Source organism: Nelumbo nucifera, chromosome 7 (genome assembly GCF_055504915.1).
Source record: "Nelumbo nucifera cultivar China Antique chromosome 7, China Antique-T2T, whole genome shotgun sequence".
Taxonomy (NCBI): domain Eukaryota; kingdom Viridiplantae; phylum Streptophyta; class Magnoliopsida; order Proteales; family Nelumbonaceae; genus Nelumbo; species Nelumbo nucifera.
The window spans coordinates 22,302,954-22,330,354 of NC_142655.1; the positions used below are offsets into that span (position 1 = coordinate 22,302,954).

A 27,401-nucleotide genomic window follows, 5' to 3' on the forward strand; every position below is an offset into this window, starting at 1 on the left:
GCACCACCCTGGAGAGGCAAGGGCTTCCTGGACATCTTTAGGGACAACAACTGATGATAACAAGGTGACAAACTGGTGATGGGAAGCGGAAAGGTGAGTAAGAGAAACATAATTAGAAATGGGATGAAGGGTGCAAGTACGTTTACCTTTCCGCAAAGCAATGGGTAGATCAAGCTCAGATGCTAAGTGCGGGTCTGGTGCCGGATCCGTCGACGGAGATGTAGCTGGAGTAGTAGCTGGTGCGCGTGGGCGATGTGTATACACATAACGGATAGGTGGGCATTCAACAGGTGGTGGCACCGGAGGCAAGGGTTTGGTCACGGCTGGAACAAAAGAAGGAGGGTCGACAACGGGAAGTGGAAGAGGAGGAGGTGATGAGGAGGAAGAAGAATCACCGAACCCCAAAAAGAACAGAGTAGACTCAAAGAGGGTGACATCAGCACACACAAAGGACCATCGAGAACCAGGATGGTAACACCTATACCCTTTCTGGGTCCGAGAGTAGCCAAGGAAGATGCACTTGAGAGAACAGGCATCGAACTTGTCATTCCCGGGACCCAGATTATGGACGAAGCAGACACACCCAAAAACTCTCGGCGTAAGAGGAAACGAAGACAAAGTGGGAAACAAGACCTAAAACGGAGAATGACCATCAAGGATGAACGTGGGCATCCGATTAATCAGAAAGCAAGAGGTAAGCACCGCATCACTCCAAAAAGGTTTGGGAACATGCATGTGATGCATGAGGGATCTTGTTGTTTCAAGGAGATGGCGATTCTTTCTCTCAGCCACCCCGTTTTGTTATGGGGTGTAGGTACACGAGATCTGATGTATAATGCCGTGTTGGTCTAGGTATTCCTGAAATGATGAGGATAAATATTCGCGGCCATTATCAGAACGGAAAACTTTGATGTGGGTACCAAATTGGTTACGAATCTCAGCATAAAATTTCTGAAAAATGGTAAACAATTCACTTCTTTCTTTCATTAAATAGAGCCACGTCATCCTTGAAAAATCATCCACAAAAATGACAAAATATCTGTATCCATTATATGACATCACTTTATAAGGACCCCAAACATCTGAATGAACTAAAGAAAAAGGACTCGACACACAGTTATCAACCCTAGAACTAAAGGGAACACATGGTGTTTCCCAAACTGACACGACTCACAATCCAAAACAGAAAGCTGACTCAAGGACGGAACCAAGGACTTCAATACTTTTAGCAACGGATGACCAAATCGGCAATGCCACTGGAGAGGAGAAAGGGATGACTGGAGAGCTGTTGAAGTCTACCGCCACCACCGTCAAGATAATACAGTCCACCTGCTTCATGCCCTCCACCAATCTTCATCCCCGTCTTGAGATTCTGAAAAACACACATAGAAGGATAAAAGGTAATGGAGCAGTTAAGTGATTTGGTCAGCTTACTAATAGACATAAGATTAAAAGGCAATTTAGGAACATACAGAACTGAGGAGAGGGATACAGGATCTAGGTCAACATTACCAACACCACAAATTGCGGATGTGGAACCATTAGCAAGGGTGACAGATTGTGATGTTGAGCAATGAGATAAGGAGGAAAACACACCTGGAGTTCCAGTCATGTGATCGGAGGCTCCAGAGTTAATGATCCAAGGATTGGGTGTGGATGCCAGACAAGCCATACCTGAGTGAGCGAAAGTCGCCGTGTTCTGCTGTGATTGGATAAACCTCTCATTTTCATTACGGGGAACACTCACCATCTCCTTCACGGGACCATCTGTGGACGTAGGAGGCATCTGATCAGATGAATGATTCTCCTGTCTAAAGCTGGAACTTGAGTCACCGATTGCGGCATGATTGGCCCAGGTTGAGGGAGGACCATGTAGATCATAACAATAGTTGATGGTATGTCCATCCATACCATAATGAGTGCACTTCCTCGGGCCTGAGCCACGTCCTCTACCACGGGCTCCCCCTGAATCTCTAGCCCCAGTACGACCACCACCACGATTATGAGTAGGCCCACCATTGCCACTTCGTCCATACGCAGAACCACTACCACCACCACGGCCAGACTGAGCTCCCCTAGCTCCACCTCTAACACCACGGCCTCTCGATACAGCAAAGGCAGATCTATCTGAAATATTAGAGTTCTCAGTAGTTCCGATAGAAATCCTTTGGAGTCGAGCAAATACCTCTTCTAAGGAGGGAAGAGCTGATCCTCCTAATATCTAAGCCCGTACTGGTTCATATTCAGGCTTTAGTCCCACCAAAAATCTAGTCACATCAAGTTGTTCTCTCTGTTGTTGCTGAATCTTGACATCAGAAGTGAGAGGATGATAGACATTCAACTCATTACGTATGTTTCTCATGTTGGCATAGTACTCCTCAAGACTCTGATTGCCCTGTTGCAGGTTAAAGTACTCTTGATACAGCTGATAAACTCTGGTTGTATTGTCCTGCCCCGAATAAACATGAAGTTCACACTAATCCTGGGTTCCATACTATTCCACAACCATGTGATGATCTGAGCATCCTCTTGCTCCCAGTCTTCATACTCGTGAGAGTCAGAGGAGGGTTTCTCCTCTCTTATGTGTTTTACCTTCTTCTTTGCCTTCAGAAAGACTTCGACGGATTTAGCCCAAGGCACATAATTCTCTCCATTTAATTTAATGGAGGTCATCTGAACATCCAGGTAGTCTGTAGGCACCATCACACTAGGTCATCTGAACATCCAGGTAGTCTGTAGGCACCATCTGAACATCCATAATTCTCTCCATTTAATTCTATTATCACTGAGATCTGCACACTATACACCACTAGGTCAACACCTGTCACACTGATTGCAGCACTTATTGTTGATGGAATGTATGCTCTTTACATCACAAACCCTAGACCACACCTGTCACACTGATTTCAGCACTTCTTGTTGCTAAAAAGTGTGCTCTTTACACCACAAACCCTACTCCTACAACTACCTAAAATCTCACCACTATATGATCATATCTCTTCCTCCGAAATGCACAAAGAAACCAGCATAAACCCTAGCACATTACTGTCTGAAACCCTAGCATATGGTCTGAAACGCACTTCCTATTTAATCTATAACGGATATCATGCACTGAGATCTCTTACCTTATCACTGAAGTAACAACCATACGAGCAGGAAATCAGTCCACACACGACAGCCACTACACACATGACAGCCACACAGAACAGCCACTGCACACACAGTTCGGCCCTCTATTCTTCCTCTACTAGGAGAGGGCGAACTCAAAAATCACAGCAACCGACCACATACAACCTGACTGGAGGCATAGAAACCTCCAAGGGAAGAGGGCGATCACTCCTTTTCAGCCCTTTCCCTTATCTCCAATCGAATGCAGAAAAAAAGAGGAAAAACCCTAGATAGGGTGCACATAGAATAGAAACCTAGGCAAGCAGAAATCTAGGCAGATTCAAGTTGCTCTGATACCATGTTATAATTCGGTTCTGCCTTAGAGTTCTGTCTGTCTGAGATCAGTTATGTAGAAGGAGAAAGGTGGAAGAAAGAGAGAAGGGAGAAATTCTGGTTCGAACTGGAAGACTCAACTTAACATCTCCTAGTCGACCAGGCAATATTTATATTATTAAAATTAATTGAAAAGACATATGTACCCTTACTTAAGTTAGGAGCACTGGTTCCAACACAACATTACAGATCAGCAACATTAATCTAGGTATAAAGCCAGAAATACCCCTACGCTAACAATTTCTTATATTTGGAAATACTTTTGCTCTCTCTAGTTGCAGATGGGTTCACCGCAGGGTGTAGTGAATTTGTTCAGCTCAAATTTCCTAAGGCAGCAGAAAATGAGGGGGAGATGTATGTGGAAGGTGGTAAGGGCAATTGTGGTAATAGTCCATATGGGAAGAAAGAAACCAAAGGATATTCAATGAGAAATGTAAGTCAAGGGAGGAAGTGATTGAAATCATAAAGATCAGAACCGCACATTGGGTTAAAACATTGGACATCTTCAAAAACATATCTACAGACAATATACTAAGGAATTGGAGGGAAGTGGAAGAATCATAAATGCATAGAGAAAAGGCAAGAATGAATTAGAAACCATCAGGACGAAACAAGCTAAAGCTGAAGTTGATGGCAGCTTCTTTGGCAATCCAGGGAGGGTTGGGATAGGGGGAATTATTTGGAATCATCAAGGAGAAATTGTGGCAATGTTCTCTAGACCGATTGGCTTTGAAGACTAAATTCAGGCTGAAACTCAAGCTTTCCTACAAGGTCTGAAACTGGCTGAGCAGTTGGGAGTAAGAGAGCTGGAAATTGAAGGGGATTGGACAAAACAAATCAACTTAGCACCTTGAAAGCTTAGCTTCATCTTCAGAAAAATTAGCTCACTAGCAAGAAAAAGGGAAGCGAATAGTATGGCGGATGCTCTAGTAAAACAGGGAGCTGATAGACCCACTTTATTTTGGGCATTTCTGTAATTTGTCGTAATTGATCATGAAAAAGGTGACACGTACTTTCAAAGTAACTTTAAATTAATTAAAGGTTGTTATTTACTGATCAAAAAAAAACTCTATAGTTGAAAGTCCTTGCAAACCCCAAGCCCTGAAGTAAGAAAAAAAAGCACAATGGAGAAAGAAGAATCTCCAATTAAATTACCAATTCACAGAATTTAAAACCAATAAAAACTTCAGTAACACAATTCCTGAAAGTTTATTTTACAAAACAAGTTAGTTTCAACCAAAAGAAATAAAAATTGAAGGAAGATTCAAGACCAAAATAATGGATGGCCTAAAATGATGGCATATTAATGTATTATAATTTCTAGGACATTAGACATGGATGAGCTTTCCAATTCAATGCAAAGAAAAAGGAAAATTCAATACCACTGCACTTAATTCTCGCAAGTAAGAAACCTATAGAGTTTAGACAAATATGTATTCCAGATAGGGGACTATTAATGAAAACACATACATCGAGAAAGAAATACAAATACCACCAATTAGCAAACATTAATAAGCATGTTGATATAATGCCCCATGCAAGCATAGTTCTGAGTAACAAAAAGCAAATCTACCACTGTAAAATTTTCATGCCTTCCTACCTTAGATGGTACCGAAGGTCAAGACCATGTAAATGGGAAAACACCTGCACAAATTGAAAACTCCATCACTGAGTAAGAATCTTAACTCAGACCATATCATCATTTTGATCAAACATGAATAAATAGGAAACGATGACAAGAACTTTAATAGCAGGGTGCTGCCACTAGATAGAAGATAGACTTGGATAAGAAGGGACTAATAATATGTCTCAAGCACAACTAGTCAGTTGTACTTGACTACTTGTTAGATTACATATTGAGGCCTATGAATGGAATGACAAACCCATTATAGAAAATGTTTAATGATCAATAGAAAGGAAAAAAAACAAAAAAAAAAAGTTTCACCATACAGTAAGCCATAACCTGAAGTCAAGATATAAATGGAGTTAGAGGAACTTGAGGGGCATCTTATTCCCCTTGCTAATGCTACTAGATCTAGGGTACATGCATTTGCCAAAATAAATTTAAAGAACTTTGCATGGTGGTACTTTTGTTCAAGATTGCTTTCCATAATAGTATTTAATAAATCATTTTGACCTCCTGATATTGGCATAATCCAAGATCGATAAAGGAATACAACTATAACAAATAAGCTTCATATACGAGTAACAAAAATTTTTTAGCAATAAATGAAAAAGAAAAATTTATTAAAGAAGAAGAAAGTACAATAAGGTGATAAGATATCACAACAAAATTTCAAAACCCAAGACCCTCCAACCCCTTTTAATACAAACTCTTTTTCTTCCCTAATTTTTACAAAACCAACAAAACTCACAACCAAAACCCAGAACACTTCAAAACCTAGCAGTCCCCTTTAAGATCCCCAAACCAATGACCCTAACAACTTTCAGCATTCAGGTCTCCCCTTTAGAGCCTTCTTCATTCAAAGGATGTCTCTTTTCCAATTCCTGGAACATTTTTCTTGCATATTTTTCCCCTCCTACAAAAGATAACCTTAATATATTGCTTACTTGGACTTCAATTTCCACTATCTTTTCCAAATCCACATTCTCTTCTATCTTTCTTTATCAACAATTACCTCCTCCTCTTCAGACTTGTCTTCCTCTAAATCCTCCTGTCCCGACCTCTCCTCTTTTCTCTGCAAAACCATAGTCTTCCAACCATAGTTGTCAAGGCGACGCCTAGGTGACTAGGCGCTTTTCAAAGAGCGTCTCGCCAAAACGCCAAGAAAAAATATGTTAGGCGCTTAGGGGATTGAAACACATATATAATATATAATATTTATTAAATAAAAATAGATATAAAATATATAATATTTTAGTGGTTGGTTTTAGGTTTTAATTTTATAATAGAACCTGTTGCATGTTATCATGTTTTTGTTGTGAGGAAAGTAAGAACAAAATAATCTTCGAGGGTTTCACTTTGACAAAAGAACCGAACCGAGGAAGAGGAGAGAGCAACAGCCCTCCATCGTTCCCACATAGTTCTCTAAGTCAAGGTGAGTTAATCAGTTTCCTTCTTCTTCTTCTTCGTTTTGTTCTCTGTTTCCGGGTTTAAAACAGTGGTTATGCCCCATTTTTCTCCTCTTACTTTCTGTATCTTTTCCCCAAGTTTTTTTATTCATTTTGTTGGACTAAAACAGGGGCTCCGCCCCCTTCTTTTGTTCTTAATTTTTTTTGTGTTTTCAGCTTTTTTTCTCAATATTGGTGTCTGAAACAGGGAGGAATAGGGGTTCCACCCCTTCTTTTATTCTTCACATTCTTCTTTTATTTTAAGCATTTTTTCACCAGCTTTTCTGGGTCTAAAACAGGGGCTCCGCCACCTACTTTTCTTCTTCATTTTCTTCTTTTGTTTTTTTTATTCTTTTTTTAATACATAAAACCAAAAAAAAAAAGTAATTCAGAAGGGGTAGAAATCCATCAGCTTCTTATTTTTAAATTCCACCTGGGCGCTCCATGGTCGCTTAGCCTCGCCTTGGCGCCTTGAAAACTATGATCTTCTATTTGAGCTTCAGAATAAGACTCCATATCCCTCTTTCCCACCTCAACTTTCAACGTAGCAACAATATTGTTACTTTAAGCTGAGCTCTGCCTTCATTTCTGGATTTCATTCCCTTCCTCTTATATATCCTCTTGAGCTTATTGCAAGGACCATCATCAAAGAGACCTTCCTAAACCTCTGCTTCCACCTCTTTATCCAAGTCCAATTTCTTCTCCACCATTCCTGTTTGATCTAATATCTGCTCATTTTCACTCTCTCGTGGCTCAGATTCTTTTCCAACCAGATCCTTCCCACAAGTTGGCAGCAACAGGGCACAAGACAAAAAAGGTACCCAAAGGCAGCCTTAGACACCAAAGTACCTGCTCCTATTACTTCAAAACATTGATTCACTGTAAAATCTTTATTACTCAACCCAAATAATATTGGACAAATATCACATAATTGCCAACCTTACACCACAAATCTTCCCAAAACCTGACGTAAGAACAATTACCTACCAAAAACTTGTAAGTAGCAAACAATTGTTGAAACTTCGTTATCACCTTCTAAACAAAAGCCCTATAAGATCCTGATAATGAAAGGAAAAAAAAAAGTTTGACTTGAGGTTAACTGCAGTAAGAGTGTATTCTTCTTCCTTCTTATTCTTTCTTTCCCTTTTCTCAATCTCAGATCAGAAACATTTTTCTTGTCCTACTTCTTGTCTCTATTCTCAGATTTTTTTATTGGAAACGGTAACTTCATTAATACAAAATTAAGTACAACTGTCACCCATAAACAGGTATTGAGTCCCCAGTAATCTTTATTACAAAACTGCCCAAAACATACTCTCCCTCACAGTCCCTTGTTTAGCCAATGTATCAGCTAAACCATTAACTGATCCCCTTGTCCAGTTGAAGCAAGCACCAATCTCCCTTGTTATATTGAGGATTTCCCTTATGGCTGTGTAGGTATGTAGCGCTCACTCAGACCCTCAGAGAACATTAAACATCAAGATCAACACCACAAAATACACGTGAGCAGCTCACAACCAACCCCCACGCTGCGATGAACCCGCGGCACACCAGCATCCCTGCGATGAACTCGAAATACGTATCGCAGTAATCGCGATAAACCCACAGGTCACCGAGTAAAGTCAGCGTTAGAACCCAAAGAAACCACAGCCGAACCCATCCGAGAGTCCCAAGCTCTCGAGAATGTGAGATGAAGCCACACCCGCCAAAGTGTGCAATAAACCCACAGCCCGCGAATGCGCTCGTGGCGACGGGTCAGGAGGGACCTAGGCCGAGCCCATAAAGAGGCCCGTGTATGCCCGGAGACACGTGGAGTCCACAACAATTAAGGACGCAGTGAGTCGCCACATAGGGCCAGCTAAGCGTCGCCCGTCAAATGGTGATGTCATCGATGCCACGCAGGATTAGTTATAATGCACAAAAAGGCAGTAGCACACGTGAGTAATGAGGGACCTCAAGGATAAGAAAAGCCAATCCTCGAGAAGATCCTCATGAGACACGTGGCAAAACCCCAGTAGTGCATCCAATAATTGACAGTGAATCAAATATTCCCTTTTCCTTATACGAAACGAATATCCTCATCTCCTACCTTTTAGGATCTCGGGATCTCCTCCATAAATAGAGATCCTCCTCGTATCAGAAGGGACCCGATCCAAAGCACTTGTCATCCAGTAACGCGGAGGACACCCCGGCTCTCCTATTCCTGCATCCTAAGAGACTCCCCCATTTTTCCCTACTCACGGGACCTTTCTCTGTCTTTCAAAGAAACCGCTCCCCAACCAAGCCTTACCCAGCCTACAGGCTGTCTATAAATCCAAGCTCCCAACTTACCTGATTGCAGCAAATCAATTGACAATTTAGAGTCTTTCCTCTATCTCAATTTGGTTTAACCCCAATTGTTTGGCGTATCTTGCACCTTGAAGCAAGGCCATCACCTCCACTCTCAATGAGTCCCCCACTCCTATTGGCCCCGAAAACATAGCAACAATTCTTCCATTTTCATCTCTAAATACTCCCCCTATACCTGAAGGGCCCGGGTTACCTCTAGAGCTCCCATCAAAGTTCAGTTTCATTCTTTGTTATGTTGGTGGGGACCAAAATTCCTACACAGTAGGTTTTATGGAAGTTGTAGATGCCACCACTCCCCAATTGCTATAAATGTCCTCGGCTGAGATGTCTTTAAACAAATCCAAAGTTTTCAACCATTGAATAGTCATAATGGTTATTCTTTCTACAATTTCCTCCTTGGATTTCTCCACTCCTTTAAAGATCCTATTGTTTCTTTCATCCCAAAGTGACCATAGGATAGCTGCTCTTGTGGCTCTCCACATTAATCTTCCACGTCTCTTCGGTTGCCTGAAAAAGCTTGGGTCAAAAAGACTTGCCACATCCAGGGGAGGTGTCCACCTACAACCAAGGATAGAAGAGAACCAAGTCCAAATAAAGCACACAAATGGACAAGAAATTAATAGGTGTGTGATCGTCTCACCAGAACCCAAGTAGAGGCTACAAACATAGGGCAACAGGAAAAAATTTGACCTTTTACTTTGCAACATACCTAGAGTATTGATTTTTGGAGAACCAGGTCCCAGTAAACCTCCTTTGAAGGAAAGATCGTTGTAGGGTTTGTTGACTGAATGATGACATCAAAGAAAGAGGAACAAGTGAACACACCAGATGGGGAAGATTTCCAAATTCCATTATCCAAACAAGATTGATCCAGATAGGTTGACCCTAAAAGTGTAACTAATTCATCCACCATTGCCATTTCCAACTCCCTTAGACCTCTCCTCATACCCAGGTCCCAAGAATTATCAATAAAAACTAAAGAGATCATTCTTCCTTTATTTTCTAACAGTGAATAAATAGTAGGGAACCTATCACTAAGGGAAACCTCTCCAACCCAAACATCTTCCCAAAACAACAATGTTTCTTGCATAGGCATCAAATTTAAAGTAGGGATGAAAGGCAATATGAATAGATTTCCAGGGAGAGCATCGAGAAGCCCTAGGGTTGACTCTTGCATCTCAACCATTGTCTGCAAATCCATGAATGTTAATAATCACTCTATGCCAAAGTCTATCTTGTTCCAACGGCAATCTCCATAACTATTTCCCCAATAATGTTATGTTTCTTAGTCTAATATTTCCAATTCCTAGACCTCCTTCATCTCTACTTCTAGAAACCACCTCCCACTTCGCTAGGTGGTCTTTTCTAGTGTCTCTTGGTTACCAAAGGAAGTCTCTCATAATCTTCTCTAGCTGGTTTGACACTTTCACCAATATCCTAAAGGTAGATAGGAAATACATGGGTAAGTTAGCCAATGTTGACTTTATTAGGGTTATCATACCTCCCAAAGAAATGTAGTTTCTCTTCCAATTCGTAAGTCTCTTTGTAAATCTCTCAATCACTGGATAAGCTATCTGTATTTGGATTTCCTCCTAATAGTAGTCCCAAATATTGCAATGGCCAATCCCCTACTTCACACCCCAACTGTCCAGCTAGCAAATTCACCTCTTCACTCCCTAAATTTACTCCTACTACACATCTCTTGCCCCAATTAATTTTAAGGTTGGAGATCCTCTCAAATTTATATACTATCCTTTTTGCCCTCACAAAATAAGATAATGCCATCTGCAAACTGTAGATATGTAACCACCACTTCCTCCCTTCCAACTTTCTAGCCTCTAAACATGTTGTTAGCATTTACCCTTATGATCAATTCACTCAACACATCAGCTACCAGAGTAAATAGGAAGGGACAAAGAAGATCTCCTTGTCTAAGGCCCCTTTTGGCAGGAAAAAAATTCTCTTGCTACTCCATTTACCAAAACTGAGAAGTGACATGAAGAAATGCAGCCTTTCACCCATCTACACCATCTTGCTCCGAAACCCCTACGCTTAAGAATGTCCATCAGAAACTCCCAGTCCACCATGCCATAACTCATAAGCCTTTTCTAAATCCAACTCACAAACCAGTCCGTTTTGCTTCTCCCTTCTTCTAAACTCTACACATTCATTGGCAATGCGAATTTGATCCATTATTTGTCTCCCAAAAACAAAGGCCCCTTGATTTGGTGAAATCATCGAGGGGAGTACATTCTTTATTCTTAGGCCCAAAATCTGGAAAATGATTTTGTACATGTTTCCTATCAGACTTATGGGCCTAAAATCCTTCGGCTGGATTGCATCCACTTTCTTTGGTATCAAAGCAATGAAAGTTACATTTATCAAAAAAAAAAGACAATGAAAGCTACATTTGCACCTAAGTTAAATTTGCCCCTCTCATAGAATTCATCAAAAATCTCCATCAGGTCACCCTCAATTATCTCCCAACAATCTTGATAGAATGCCATCGTAAAACCATCAGGTCCCAGCCTCACAGGGCTTTAAGTCATTAAATCAAAAAGATTGCATTTTTCACTTCTTGAACCTCAAATTTCTTTTCCAAGGAATCCAACAACTCTCTATTTACAGCCCTCCATTCCAGGCCCTCTAAATCTTCTCTTGAACTCCTCGAGCCCTCATAAAGTGTTTTGAAATGATCCACCAAGGCTTGATCTATGTCCTCATGTCTTGTCAATACTTGCCCATTCCATTCCAATTTCATCACTGAGTTTTTCCTCATTCTCCCATTTGCCAACATATGAAAAAAAAAATGGTATTGTCATTCCCTTCCCTAAGCCATTGACATCTAGATTTTTGTCTCCAAGTAACCTCCTCTTTTCTTAGAATGTCTTAATCCTTTTTCAACCCCTATCTCTCTCATAATTCAAATCCTTAATTTATATTCTTCAAGGTTCAAAGTATTGGAAACGTAAGGTGTATTGGAAAGGCAACAAGAGACATATCGGCATATGCTTTGGATACACGTGGACACAGATGAAAAATCAAAATATGCATGTATACGCTAGGAAACTCAAATAAATTTGGAAAAAAAATATACTAATAACAACAAATATAAGCTTTCTGTGGTTATAAATAAGTTACTTAAACATAAAAAGCAATACTTTAATGGTTTATATAAAGTGTGAGATATCAAGACAATTGGTAACCATCAAAAAATGATGGAAGAACTAAAATGAGCAATACAGCCCAATACATTGCAAAATTTTAAACCTTGGCATTCTTAACCAACCATGTTAATCATATTATTCCCATCCTATATAACTGGATTCCAAGGGGTTGAACAATACTTAAGACCAAAGATGAACAAGCTACCATAGGATCTATAAGCAGTATAGAATATTACAATGCAAATTCTTTAAATTAAAATAGATACATATGTATCAAACAACAAAAAGTAACTTCTCCCACTAGAAGAATAACCCAGCAAAAAGAAAAGGATTAAGGAGGTTTTTTCTTACCTTCCTAGAAACTAATCGGATGGTCCGTGATGCCACCTTAGAAAATACAGCATTCCGCAACTCTACAAGAAAACAACAGTTTGCCATTTGTATGAAAGATGACCAAGCATTAAGAAGCAACCAATAAAACCTTTAATGGATATAAAAATCCAATACAAGCACTCTATCAATCCAAAACCAGACAAGTCTAAAAGATTACTTCATTTGTAATACCGTTGCAAGCAGATGCCCCCGCCCTTGCTATTCCATACCCAACTAGAACAGCTGCTGGAGTCGCAAAAAGCGCAACAACAGTGGAATTAGCTGTCATAAATGAGGAAAGTGCACCACCAGCCCCTGTAGCATTTGTCAACCAATCCACCGCAAGCTTGAATAAGAATGGAACTTGAACATTTAGAACCTGAATGACAATATTAAAGATACTTGTGAGGGAATTATTGGTAGAACCACTTTTTGTTTTCCTATACTATGTGTTTCAGCAGATACACAATTTTTTCCAAGAAAAGAAAGAAAGGTGATAGAATGACCATAAGAAAAATTTTTTCTAAATAAGAGAAAAAAATGATATCACCTTTGCCCCAACCAGAAGACCCAATGCCATTACCACCCTCAATTGAAACTCAAGGTTATCTTTCAGCCATAAGTACTTTGCAAGAGTGCGCAGGATAGTCATGTCTGCGATTTTTTCTTCAGAAGCTCCTTTAACAACTATATTGGTTTGGTTTTGCTCTCTCACTTGCTGTGTGCGCTTCAAATCACCCACTGATGTTGAAAACATTGCATAACCCTTGTATAACGAATTCTGTTTACAAGTTTGAATCAGAGAAGCATTACTTCAACAACATTAAGGAAAAGAATATTGCCTTACAACTACTAGTATGGCTTGAGAATGAAACATAAATGCTGGCCAGGGAAGTACCCAGACTTTTTTTTTTTTGGATAATTTAAGTAGAAGCTCACTACTTAGTTGATGGTTGATCAACGAATTGAGATTAGTCACAATTAGGAAAAATACGATGAATCTAATATCTTTTCTTTATTTCTTTTTTTTTCCTTTTGGTAGGTAGAACTTTAAAGTTTAAAGCAGGTAACATGCTTAATTGCTGAAACTTCCTCGTTCTTGTAGGGTTTCCTTACATTTTTAATTGAATCTTTGGAGTCGAAGATAAGTAGACTTGTTATGGTTTTTTTATTTTTTATTTTTTTTTGGGGGGGTGGGGGGGTAAAAGGATGGAAATAGGGGCTACATAATTTTATTTTTACTTTTACTTTTAGTTATAGTTTAATTTATTTTTATTGGAGATATACAATGAAATTAAAGATGATTGAAGTATGTGTGATGCCTCCTTTCATTATAGAAAAAAACTCTGACATTCCCACACCCCTCACTCACCAAAGAAAACCATAACCACCCCCCCCCCCCACCCAAAAAAAAACAGCAGACACCACTCACTAATAACCTAGAACACCCTCAGCCCAAAACTCAAGGCATTTTTGTCAAGGGTAGGTGAATCCTTGATCAGTATCTCGTTGCAAATAGGACTGTGGACAGTTTAAAATATCAAGTCTGCAAGGAATACCAAGCAAGCTAAAGTAGAGAAAGCTTATGAAATGGTGATCAAGGGGTGCGCTTTGTCAGCTCATTTCTTTATCAATATTAGTGAGAACCCCACTTCTGTTGATAAGTAACCGCACTTTGAATGGCAGGTAACATGTACACCAGATATTTATTTATAATTTAACTTGGATTTTCGTATAACACTTCGAATGGAATTCATCATCTATAATCAATACATTGCTAAGACTCATTCCAATCTCTTCAAAAAGAGTATTTGGGCAAGCAGAGAAATGAAAAAACAAGATAAAGCTCATACTTACAGATTCTCTATATGGTCGAGGCAGCCCAGGTGAAGGCGTATCCGACAGAAACCCAGTGAGATGCCTAAAAAACCCAGTTTTGCTTGCAACATTATCCAGTTTGTGACGACCAATAGCCAATTCTCCAGAAAACCCATAATTCCTATTCTTCATTACCTCTTTAGGTCCTACACGAGGCCAACGCTCTCGAGAAATCCGGTGACTGGTGCTCCACCGGCTTGGGAGCACTGTGCTTCGACAGAAACCGTGCGCATTCATCTCTGCTCTGCTCCGGAAGAGCTCGCAGACCCTCAAGCACTTTGAAGCGGCTAACATGCTGGACTGCCGTCTGCTGCAACGTCTTAGTTCTGGTAGCTTTGCCTTTCGTTTCTAATTGAATCTCCGGTGCCAAAGATGAGTAGTCTTTGTGGGTTTTTTTCCTTCTTTCCTTTTTTTTTCTTTTGAAATAGGATGAAAAGAAGATGGGCAGATACAATGTATATTAAAGTCCAACCGTGCTAAAGGATGGTAGATTCGAAAACAAACATGTCCTAACTCCTAAATTTGCTAGCCACCAGTTTGATTTCATTCTCTCCACGTGTGCCTGTAATAATGCTGTTACAGTATTATGGTAATATTCAACCAAGCTTTCACATCTCTTTTTGATAGTGAATTTTTCCTACAATTCTACATATTTGTCTTCGAATCTCACTTTTATATACAATTTTATAAGGGCTCGACTATGATATGGAATCTTTTTCTTTTTATGCTTCTAATCATTATCATTATAAATTAATTAATTTATATATATAATCTAAAATAAAATATTGTACGGCCAATTGTAGTACATTTGAGAAACAAAATCTTTTTTATATAACCTGAAATCTTATAATCTTTCCCTTTCATGATTTTAAGCATTACAATTACAAAATTAATTAATTGCAATGATGGAATAAAAAAAAAACAATCATGTTATTTCTTTTCATCTTTCATATTTGATACTAAATATATAATCATTTACAATGGTGGCATTGCTAATTATTTATAATGATGCCATTAAATTTTTATTTTTTTCATATTTATTAAAAAATGTCTTTATCTCTCATTTTATTTCTAGTTGGGCCATGTTGGGCTATGCCCCGTGGGTTGTGCTTCCCTCTCCTAGGATACTTTAAGGGGTCGGCCTATCATAGCCCTCGGTCCAAGCCCGCACAGGTCGGTGTCGTGCTGTAGTTCAAGTTGGTCTGCGAGCCAAGTCTTAGGTCAGGTCGGGGCCACAAATCAAGTTAATCCATATTTTTTTTAATTTTTGAAAAAAATAATGAAAAGGTTAACATAAATTAAAAAAATTTAAAAAGATCTTAAATTTTTATTTTATATGAATTTTGATATATACAATTGTTTATATATGCAATACAAAATGAATTATATAATTATTGTATATAATATACAACACAAGCCTAGCATGCCCGTGCTGTGCCACAGGCCAACTCTTGACAGGTCAAGCCACAAGCAGGCTAAGCCATGTTTTTTAAAAAAATTGAAAAAAAATAATGAAACATTTAACATAAATTAAAATAAATATACCAAAAAAATAAAGAAAAGATATTAAAATTTTATTTTATATGAATTTTTATGTATACAATTGAAAATAAAATTATATATTTCAATATATTATATAATTATTATTAGGCCACAAACCGAGTGAAGCCATGTTTCTATAAATTAAAAAATATATAAAAAAATTAAAAGTATCTTAAAATTTTATTTTATATGATTTTTCATGTATGCGATTGTTTATATATGCAATAATAAAGTGAAATAATATAACAAAATTATATATGTTAATATATTATATAATTATTGTATATAATATACGGCCCAAGCCCATGCAGGCCCGTATCGTGCCACGGGTTGGGCTGGTCCACAAACCAAGTCTTAGGCCAGGCCAGGCCACGAACCAGGCTAAGCCTGTTCAAGGGCTCGATAGCCCAATAGTTTAGCCTGACCCATTAACAACACTAAATTAATTAATTAAATAATTTGAGATAGCCTTTACCAATCTTGTGTTGATAATACATAAAGTTTTATTTATTTATTTACTTATTTTGTTAAATTATTCAATTAGTTAATAATTTAATAACCTAACAAATTATTATTGCTAGCAAAGTAAGACATAGAATCATGTATATATTTACTATTTCACTTGATTGTCTATTTATCTCATTTATTTTATAAATTTATTTATTTATTAAATTAAATTAACTATTATTTAACTATTTACAATTATTACACTATATAAAACAAAAAATACAATGGCAAAATTCATCTCTCCCTCTTTCACTCTATTGCCTGATTGCCATGATTATTTATTTATTTATTGTTTTATTTTACTAAATTAAATATATTATTATCTATAAATTTTTATTTAATTTAAATAAATCTTTTTTCCAATAAATTTTTAATTAAAAAATTTACCTTTCACATATTTTTTCTAACCTTTGACAAGCCACTTACCATCATGTGTTTGCCCCTGCAACGTAGGGGCCCTCTACTAGTACCTTAGAAAATCGTTTTGGGCTGTAGAAAGATGGACCTCTATTGCAACCTACATTTTCATCAATAGAGTTTTAATGATTCCTATGTTTGTTGTTCTTGTCCACCCCAATGCAAATTGACCATTAGGGATGATCACGGGCCGGAACAGGCCAGGCTTGAGCTAGTGAGGCTTTTTCGGGCTCACTTTGACCAATATCCCAGATCTTATAATATATTTTTGGGCCCACTTTCAGCCAGGTCAAGCAAGACATTCAGTGGCCTATATGAAATTACAATGTTTATTTTATACTATGTAAATCAAATACTTGCATTGGGTTTCATGTGTGTCATAAAAGTTGAATCATATTTCATATATGGTTAATCCTTACTTGCAAACATGTATAAGCATATCTTACACTAGTGCTTTTAAAAATTATTAATAAGGTTTTAATTTAACCTTATAATCAAAATTACAAACATATATATATATATATATATATATATGTGTGTTTGAAAATTAAGTGTTTATATATTAAGATGCTATACCTATATAATATGCTTGTACACAATTTCTGGGCTGGGCCTATGGCTTCCTTGAGCCGAGCTTGGCCTAGGAGAAATATGGCTACTCGGGCCCTACAAGAAAGAGATGACAATTGTAAATTTTATTAATAATAAAAAAAAAACAAGCCTAGCTAATATGAATATGGGTGCAAATTGGGTTGGGTTAAGTGCAGTTAATGTCAATCCTAACCCAATCTGAGTTGTTAAACCCCCAACCATAGGTTGGTTTGAGATCGAGTTGGGCTCAAGTTGGCTTAACTTCACTACTTCCTTTTTTTGCCAAATGTTCTTATTTCCTAGGTCCAACTTCACTACTTTCTCTCAAGTACTTTTCTTTTGAGATTTGGATCTACAAAGCGTTATTTTTTGTTATTAATTTCTACGCTAACTTAATAGCACTTTATTTAGCGTATCCATCCTCCAAAAGTCCAGCCCTCCCTCAGCTTTGGGAGCACACAAATTACTCGATTATGTTCATTTAAGACAGTTTAAGACCAGTTTCTCAGCATAAGAAAGTGTTTTTTGCTTTCAAACTGTTTAATTTCCCTCTCAACTTCTCAATAATAAATTTTAAAGATGTTGCCTTGTTTCTTTGCCATATAAGTCTTATAGGTTTGAAACTCTAGCAATAAGTCTTCGAAATCAATAGCTTCCTCTCTATTTGATTTCCCAAATAACAGAATATCATATGCAAACAGGATATGGGAGATAGCTAGAGATACTCTAGAGATGGTAATTCCATTTATTTTATTTTATTTTCAGTGTTAAGTTTGTAAATCATTCTAGACATGCCCTCCATAGCTAGAACAAATAAGTAAGGAGATATGGGGTCCCATTGCCTCAAACCACACGTGGGTTTAAAGTAGCCCCTCAGGAGTATCATTGACAAGGATTGAAAATTTTGTTATTAAGACCTAGAAAAGGTAGTCTCACTCAAGAAAATCATAGGCTTTAGAAATGTCCGACTTTAAAGCCATCAAACCCCCTACCATTCCTCCAAGATTTCATCAAGTGGATGAGCGCTTGAGCATTGACAATATTATATCGGAGTTGCCTATTCAAGACAAAACTATTTGGGAAGGAGAAACACACTTGTATAGAAGAAACTTCAGTCTTTTGATTGTATGTAGGACATTGCAAAGACTAGTGGGTCTAAAAGTGCTTGACCATGCTGGGATTGTTAATTTAAGGTATTAATGTTATGAAAGTGTTATTCAATTTCCCCATAAACTTTTTATTTTTGGAAAAATCAATCACTACACCATGCACTTTCTCTCCTACAATTCCCCAAAACATTTGCTAGACTAAGGTTGGGATACCGTTTGGTCCAAGTGATTTCAAAGCACCAATAGAAAAAATTAAAAATAAAAACAAAAACCACTTCCTCAACTTCTTTGATTGAGGGGATGCTGGTTAACATTTTGTTGACCTTAGTGATTATTGACTAAAATATGCCTTTAATTGGTTAAAAAGGCTCAACTTTGTGGGTGGTAAACTATTCTAAGAAAGCCATTATCAAGGCTTCGGCTATGTCTTCATTTTCAAATTTCCACTCAACTTCTTCTATTTTGGAGCTGAATATATAATTCCTTTGCCTTCAAAATTCCACACACTTATGGAAATAAGAAGTGTTCGAGTCCCCTTTGTGCTAGATAAATTTGCATAGACCTTTGTCACCAAAATATCTATTGTCGGATTAATATTTTTTCATTTATCATTTCTAAGATCAAGATTTGAATCATTTATTTCCCCATCATTATTTGATTCTTCCTCCAATAATCTTTTATTAATCAATACCACTCGTTTGCTTATGTCATCAAATTTCTCCCAATTCCATTTATGTAAACTTTTCTTCACCTTTGGGTGGTGCTAGAATTCAAGATTATATTCAATGATTTATGATCTAGTTCCATTGCAGTCTAATTCATGCCCAGATTTGGGGTAGTAGTTGTAACAACTCCATTGAAACCAGGAGGACCATATCCAATTTTCTCTTTATTGCTCCTAGTCCCTAATGCCCATTTGACCTGGTCTAGTTCCCTCCTCGGCCTAGGTTTATCTCGTGGAGTTGCAGATAATCAACAAAGGTATTAAAAGCTTTCGCTAGGATTGGTTTGGTTTTCTTATTTCCCTTATTTCTCCACCAATCTCCTTAAGTATAAGGGGGAAGTCTACATCCAGGTCACCTATTATCAAGCATGGTTTGCCACTCAATTCATAAGCATCCATAAGATCAACGAGAGCATTCCAAAAAGCTATCTTTTGTCTATTATCTAGCATCCGATATATGCAAAATAAAGTCCAAGAAGTATTTACGGGTAAAAATTTAACATTTAATAGTATGTAATGATTAGATTAAGCAAGAACTGTGATAGCTATCCCACCTCGCAACAAATGGGCTAAGTCTCCAGCTAATCCATCAAAAGGAATAAAATAAGAATTTGTATAAGCTATTTTCCATTAAATTATTTCCATTTTGTCAATTTTAAGCTTAGTTTCCATTAGAAAAGATTATATCATTTTTTTTTTTGAATTTGATTTCATTCCCAAAATTCTGTATAAAAGATTTCCCTTTAAAGCTTAGTTTCCACTTTTTGTCCTAATGCTCCAGTCGAAGACTCACCTTTAAAAATCCGTTGGGGTCATTTTGGTCTGCCCGACCCCACTCCCTATGATTGAACTCCCTCCTTTACACTAACGACTCTCTAATCCCCTTAGGCCGAAACCTGGTTCCGATTCAAGCCCCTATCTAAACCCACAACCTAATTGAAGCCAAACTTCCTAATTCTGGCACACTCAGTTGAAGTGGCCCTTTGCCCTATGGAATCGACCCAAAATCCTCTCAACATGCTATATAAGGATATTCTCATGATTTGAGCTTTCGTATAGGCTCTCCCTACTCCCTAAGTTATTTGAACTATTGACTTGTTGCCATTGCTAACCAACGGCTTTGAAGAACTAACATATCATCTTTCTTTTTCCTATTGCCTCCTTTAGTCCATCCCCCTCTTTTCATCCAGGCATAAAAGTCATTTTTCATGCATCGCCCATGGTCCATTATCTCTAATGTTATCGTAGTCATCCTAGTAACGAAACCTAAAATGATAGTATCCTCTATGAAAGGGCTGCACCATGAGACTATTCTCATTTACACCCTAGCTACCATACAACATATTAATAGTTAATGTCTTGCTGGGGTAAGGTTGCTAAAGGGAAAACTTTTCCAATCATGTAGAGATGCCAAATGTTCCTAGTTTTTTCTGCTAAACCGAAATTGAAGATATCCACCCTTAGGTCCTCATTCTTATTCATCATTCGAGCAAATGGATATTGGACAATTTTCATCTCTTTAGGCACACTAAAAAAATACAAACACAAAAGAAAAGCTAAGAACCAAACCCTAAAGCGAAGTAACAAATCCCACGAATTGATGAAAAGGAAACAAAAGAAAACTTTACATACCAGGCAAAAAAGGAGGTTCATAAGGAATGAGCCATGGTACTTCAGGAAATCACAAACATACACTAGAAAGTAACAATAGCACACACCAACACCGCACCAAGGCAATCAACAGAAAAGGTTTTCACAAAAGTCATACAACTAGAATCTAGAAGGAGAAGTCTTGGGAAACTAGCTAAACAGTAATTACCAAAGCCAAATTGTTAATCGACTTGTGTCTTCTCAATTGTTGATTATCGTAAAAGGTTATAAATTTACTACCAAACTCAATTTTACATATATTTCTAACAATGATTTGCAATTTTACCCAATGTCATGTTTGCACTTTATGCCATTCATTCATAATATCCAAATTTTACACCACCTTACTCCTACCTCAATTTTACATCACAATTTTTTCACTATAAGACTACATTTTACTTCCTATTTTGCTCCTCCCAAACAGAAATCCTTCCTCATTCATTCATTCCCCATTTTAGAGTTTAGATTTACCAACTAAATACTCACAACATGTCCCAATTGGCCATTGTAGCTGTACATTCGAAACGAGTTCAAATATGCTCCTCACATAGTGCTCTTTACACCTATCTCACAACACAAATTAGCTGTGTATTGGGAACATCTTCCCATTAATAGCATACATATAAAAATGGGAGATGTTCCCTATGTATGGTTGGGACGTATTGTGAGGTCGGTATCAGGAGCGCTCTGTGAGGAGAATATCCAAACTTAGTTGGCTTTGCCCATATTTCTTATTGTTCTATTGTAATAAATCAACAAGACTACCAATTTTCGTTTTGTCCATTCACCTGAATATTTTATTAAAAAAATCATAGACAATTGGCACATTTTCATTTGTCGAGAGATCACCATATGTTTTCTCAAAACAAGACATCTCCAAAATGACTCACATTGCAAAACACCATACTACATAATATCAACACATTTTTTATGCATTGAATTGTTTGATTACATTCTAAAGTTATATATAACTTAAATGGGGATCATATAGTCAACTATAACTCCTATCAGCAATCTTAAGCTGCAGTAGAACTCTATGGTTGCCTTGGCATAAATTCTGCATTATACATTCCAAAATCAACAATGTCATTCAGAATTCTATGTACATGATCAAAGATTGGATTGCGCTATGCATGTTGTGGTGGTACATATTACACGTGTTATTCTTCACATATATCCTGTAGAAAGAGAGGCAATAAGCTCATTCCCAAACAACAAGAATAAGTTATACAAAACTTGTTGGCAGTTTAATCATTACTTATTTCAAATATATCAAATAATAAAGATGATCTTTATGGAAGATCACGACCGTATTACATGACATATGGCTACTTTATCTAATTGCGCTTAAGACAAACCTAAAGCTCCTTAGGTAGTGCTTATGAGATTGCAAGAATGTAACAACTTAGAACAAATTTCTTGAAAAAAAAATCATCATAGACTCAAAGAAAAATGCAAAACAAAAAAGAAAAGTAAGATCCAAATGGCAAATCATGTTTAGGACTAAGATGCAACAAGAATATAAATACAAAGAAAAAATAACAAAAAATTACTTCTATTTTATATCAAAACACAAGAAACATATATAAGCTTATGGAAGAAGATATTGATACACATTTGGTTGTATAGCAATTAAAAAAAAAGTAGTGACCTTCAAGATAATGTGATGAATCTACTACTAATGGATCTCATGTTCACACACACTAGGTCGAGAACAATGTTATCAAGGGGCCAAGGTGAAGTTAGGAGATAGGATTCCATGTTGTCATCTATGTGCTTAGGAGGGTGTGTAGGTATAAGTTACGGTGTGACCCACATTGATATATGAGATATTATTCAAAACTTTGTTGTTTTGTATTCAAAATACTAACAATCTTTGCATATAAATACCAATTGCAACATTAATCTCATTATATTGTAATTTTTATCCATAAATTTCAATATTTCATATACAATATAATCAATTCCATTCAGTAAAATAGCAAAGCATATTTAGAATCATAAACTTTCATATAACAAGAATCTAAACAACTAAGCAAAGTAATGAGTCAATAGCAAAACAAACCCAAACAAATGACCATAATAAAACATGGGAATGCAAGTTACGATTGCAACAAAAATCCAAGCAAATAAGTAATGAACAAACATCATCATCATTCTCGATAAAACGTTCAACCAAAAATCCTATGACATTAGGTGAGTTCCCTGACTAGGATTTTATTCTCTAACATGCCCCCTCACACAAAAGTTTATTGGGCTTAAAGTATGCACAAGAAGGCCCGCCCATACCTTGTGGTGGAATTTAATTATTTTTAATAGAGGTAGCGAGGATTGAACATTAGACCACTTGGCAAATAGGCTCTGATACCATGTTAATGAACTATTTAACCTAAAAGCTTAAACTGCTATATGAGGTCCCTAGATAGGCTTTTATTTTCTAGCAATAATCATCAACAGTAACATCAACAATAGCAACAACAACTTAATCTAAACCTTGTTGCAACCACAAGGGTGCCTAGCAACAAGATGCTTTCATGGGATTGCCTTGAAAGGATGGATGGAAATATAACATAACAATGTTTTTATATGTTAGGGTTGTAAGTATTAGGCCCAATTATTTTTCGAGCCAGTTTGGGCTTTTTACTATTGTTTTGTCTCTTGTATTTTGTGTGTAATTTTTTTTGGTTTGAACTTATGTGTATAATTGCATCTTATGCACCAATGTTTATGATGTGTAAAATGTGTGATTGATAGGAACAAGTTAACAAAAAATGCAATTAGAAAATAAAACTAAAATATTGCATAACATACATCAATCTTTAGGCTTTAGAGACAAGCACAAGCTTGGGAATGGACATTTCTGTTAATAAGTGGTAAAGCCCAGCTCATAAACAATTATATATATATATATATATATATATATATATATAAGTACTAATAATGTTTCTTTTTTCAACCCAAGAGTTCACCTAGCCAGTCTCCAATTCATTTTTAAATATCGGTATAGAGTATTTTATGTGAAAGATGTATGCTGAGAGGTTTGACCAAGGGATTTACAGCTAAAAGATTTAAAAGGATTGATATTGCAAGTTGAAAGTAATTCAAGTAAACTTGGTTTATTAATCTAGGTACACTTTATTTTTCCTTATTTTAGTGTAATTAAATCAAGTATGGGTCTGCTAGAAACTTGGTGCTGCAAAACCTACAACAAAACCAATCAAAGTGAAGCAACTATCACCACTTAATTTCCAACTAGCAGAGGGGGCCCTACATTGTAGGGGCTCACTTATAAACTATCAAGCTCAATCTTGATTCAAATTGGATACTTGAGCTCGAGCTCGAGCTTAACTTGAGTTAAAATCTTGGAAGTTCAAGTTCAGCTACCTCTGATTGCATGTCTCTCAAGCAGCCAAGTCGAGGTGCCAAACTGAGGTTTCCCTCAGCTGTTGAAGTGTCGAGCTGAGGTTTCCCTAGTAGGCGAGGTGTCGAGCTAAGGTCTCCCTTAGTTGACAAGGTGTCGAGCTGAGGTCTCCCATAGTTGTTGAGGTGCTGAGCCGAGATCTCCTTTAGTGACTGAGGTTCCAAGCCGAGGTCTCCCTCAGTGGTCGAGGTGTCGTCTAGCTCGAGCTCAATTTGAATTAGAGACTTGAGCTTGAGTTCAGAAGTTCGAGCTCGATTCAGCAAGCCGAGATGCCGAGTTGAGGTCTCCCTTAGTTGGAGAGAGAGTGACATTCTTGTAATTTCTAAGAAAAAAGGCAAAAAAATATTGTTAGAATCCATTTCCCTCGTCGTCATGCCTTTTTATGTACACATTTCAGCTTAATATATTTATATAGTTATGGCCCATTATTACTAAAGTGCCAATGTGTCATTTCCATACTTTTTAAATTTAAAAAAAAATGCTAAAGCCTCAAAAATAAAGTTATGAGAGTTGAGAGCCCTGGGCAAAATCTGAAACCCTCACATCAAAGGCATAACCCTTATGCCTTTTAAAGCTAAAGTAGAGGGGAAATAGGAAATGACGATTAGTTGTGGATCCATCTATGCGGATATATGTTAATTCAAACTAAAAACGTCTAATGTTCGACGACCCTGTTTTGTATACCTATCGGAGGGGGCCCTGCATTGCAGGGGCTCACTCAAACTATCAAGCTCGAGCTTGATTCAAATGACCTAAGCTCGAGCTCGATCTCAACTCAAGTCAAAAGCTTGAAAGTTTGAGCTCAGCTACCTTTGATTGCAAGTCTCTCAAGCAGTCGAGGTCTCCCTTAATTGCCAAGGTGCCAAACTGAGGTCTCCCTCAACTGCTGAAGAGTCGAGTTGAGGTTTCCCTAGCAGACGAGGTGTCGAGCTAAGGTCTCCCTTAGTTGACAAGATGTCGAGCCGAGGTCTCCCTTAGTGGTCGAGGTGTCGTCTAGCTTGAGCTCGGTTCGAATTAGAGACTTGAGCTTGAGCTTATAAGTTCGAGCTCGGCTATTCTCAAACTCGACTACCTTTGATTACAGGTCCCTTAGCAGCCGAGATGTTGAGCTGAGGTCTCCCTCAGTTGGAGAGAGTATGGTATTCTTATAATTTATAAGGAGAGTGAGAGAGAGATATGTCATTCATATAATTTATAAGAGAGAGAGAGAGAGAGAGAGAGATGGTAAAGAGTGACATTCTTGTAATTTCTAAGAAAAGAGGCAAAAATATTGTTACATTGCATTGCCCTCATCCTCAACCTTCTTACGTACACATTTCAGCTTAATAGATTTATATAGATATGCAACCACTACACACCCTCAACTACTCACTTATTTCTTTTTCCTTTTTGTCTATTTTTTTATTTTATTTTAAATCTCTCTCTTAGTTCTAACTCTTTCTCCACAAAAACCCCTCAAGTTGCAATTTTTTGTGAACCATAAACAGTTGGCCAACAAAGAATTTCTTTATACATAACAAAAAAAAAGGAAGGGTAAATTGATGGCTCTTTTGTAGGGCTTCGAATTAACCAGATAACAAGTCTACCTGTTAATTGAGACTAATAAGGATTTAAAAGTAATCATTTCATGGGCAAACACCAACAGACATATCCCTTGGACTTTGAGACATGTAATGAGGGAAGTCATGAGATTGCAAAAGACATGGACACTTACTTTAAGTGGGTCAGAAGGAGTGTGAATGGGTTTGATGACTCTTTGGCTAAACAGAATGTAGCAAGACAACAATTGTTGTGGGCTAGATTGTAATGGGGTTTTGAGCGTAAGTAATAAATTTCCTATGATCACATTGTATTACTTACCTTTTTAATCCACTAATAAAAATCATTTTTGCTGATAAAAAAAGAAAAAATGGCCTCTCTATATAATAAGATAACTTTTAGGAGTCTACATCAATCATGTAAAGCAAATCTACTACCAAATATGGCCCACCCACTGAAATCATTGTTTTAAAACCAAGTGAATGCGAAAATATGAAGCATTGGAGAAAGGAAAACAATCCCACTCTAAATAGACCTTCCAACTATAATTAGATGACAAAAGAAAAGGCAACCCTCTCAAAGTTGCCCTTATAATGCCTTCATTGTGGAACTAACAACTCTATTACCAAACTGATGCAAGACCAATAGCCTCAATGCTACATTGATGTAGGATAGAAATGAGACAAGTTCTATAGTCTTCATGTGTTGGGGATATAAGTCAAATATGATCTAAGAATGATTGCAAACATTGAACAAAACTAAGAGAGAGAGAGAGAGATCAATTTTCCTTTGATTCTTTTTTTTTCTTTTGATTAATAACTTAAAAATTCATTAATACCAGAACATGAATCTTTGTCTATAACATGCCCTGCACCCCACAATTAAACATGGCCAATGCAAACCCCTAAACCCAAAAAACTTAATAATTGCTTCTTACAATAAATCATAATTTATAATTCTCCAAAAAACCATTCCCTTTACACTCCTTATTTAGCTAAAGTATAATCTATCCATTAGTTGACTTTTGGGACAAATTATAAATAAAGATCTTTCATCTTACAAAGTTTTAGATTTACTTTAGTGTTCACTGATACTACCATTGTCCTAGCTCTATTCTCTCAACTAGCTCACCACTACTCTTGAGTTTTGCGTTGTCTTTCACTAACACATTACTAATTAACTGTTATTGCTAGTTTCAATCCATGCAAAACTTCAATCCATTGAAAAAAGTTTCCAATACCCATAGGGTCAGATAACAAAGCTAGAATTTCCCATGTTTATCCCTGAAAATTCTCCCAATTAATGTAGATCCAGGATTACCCTGCTACACCCATCAAACTTTAGTTTTATTTGGTTTCTTTTTGGAGGCTGCCATGAAATTGTTTTTCTTGTTCTAATTGTAGATGAGGAAACAACCTACTAATAACTTCTAATGATGTCATTCACTAATAAGTGAGCAAAACAAATCCAAGGTTTTGATAAAGTCAAGCATTCCACCTTCACTCTTACGGATTGAAAACACAAACTCCTTTGTTTTTTTTGTTTTTCATTGAAAATTCTCA

General features: G+C 37.2%; 1 protein-coding gene across 1 annotated transcript in view; it reads right to left on the reverse strand.

The window, feature by feature from the left end:
• ABCB25 (ABC transporter of the mitochondrion 3) overlaps positions 1–14,771 on the reverse strand; it is a 97,742-nt gene extending 82,971 nt beyond the window's left edge. Inside the window, exons 1-5 of the mRNA XM_010253469.3 lie at positions 14,319–14,771; positions 13,012–13,242; positions 12,654–12,840; positions 12,441–12,502; positions 5,102–5,145 (exon numbers count right to left, since the gene is read on the reverse strand). Of these exons, the coding sequence (XP_010251771.1) occupies positions 5,102–5,145; positions 12,441–12,502; positions 12,654–12,840; positions 13,012–13,242; positions 14,319–14,633 (839 nt within the window). The 5' untranslated portion in view covers positions 14,634–14,771. The remainder of the gene's footprint in view (positions 1–5,101; positions 5,146–12,440; positions 12,503–12,653; positions 12,841–13,011; positions 13,243–14,318) is intronic.
• Positions 14,772–27,401: the final 12,630 nt, after the last annotated feature.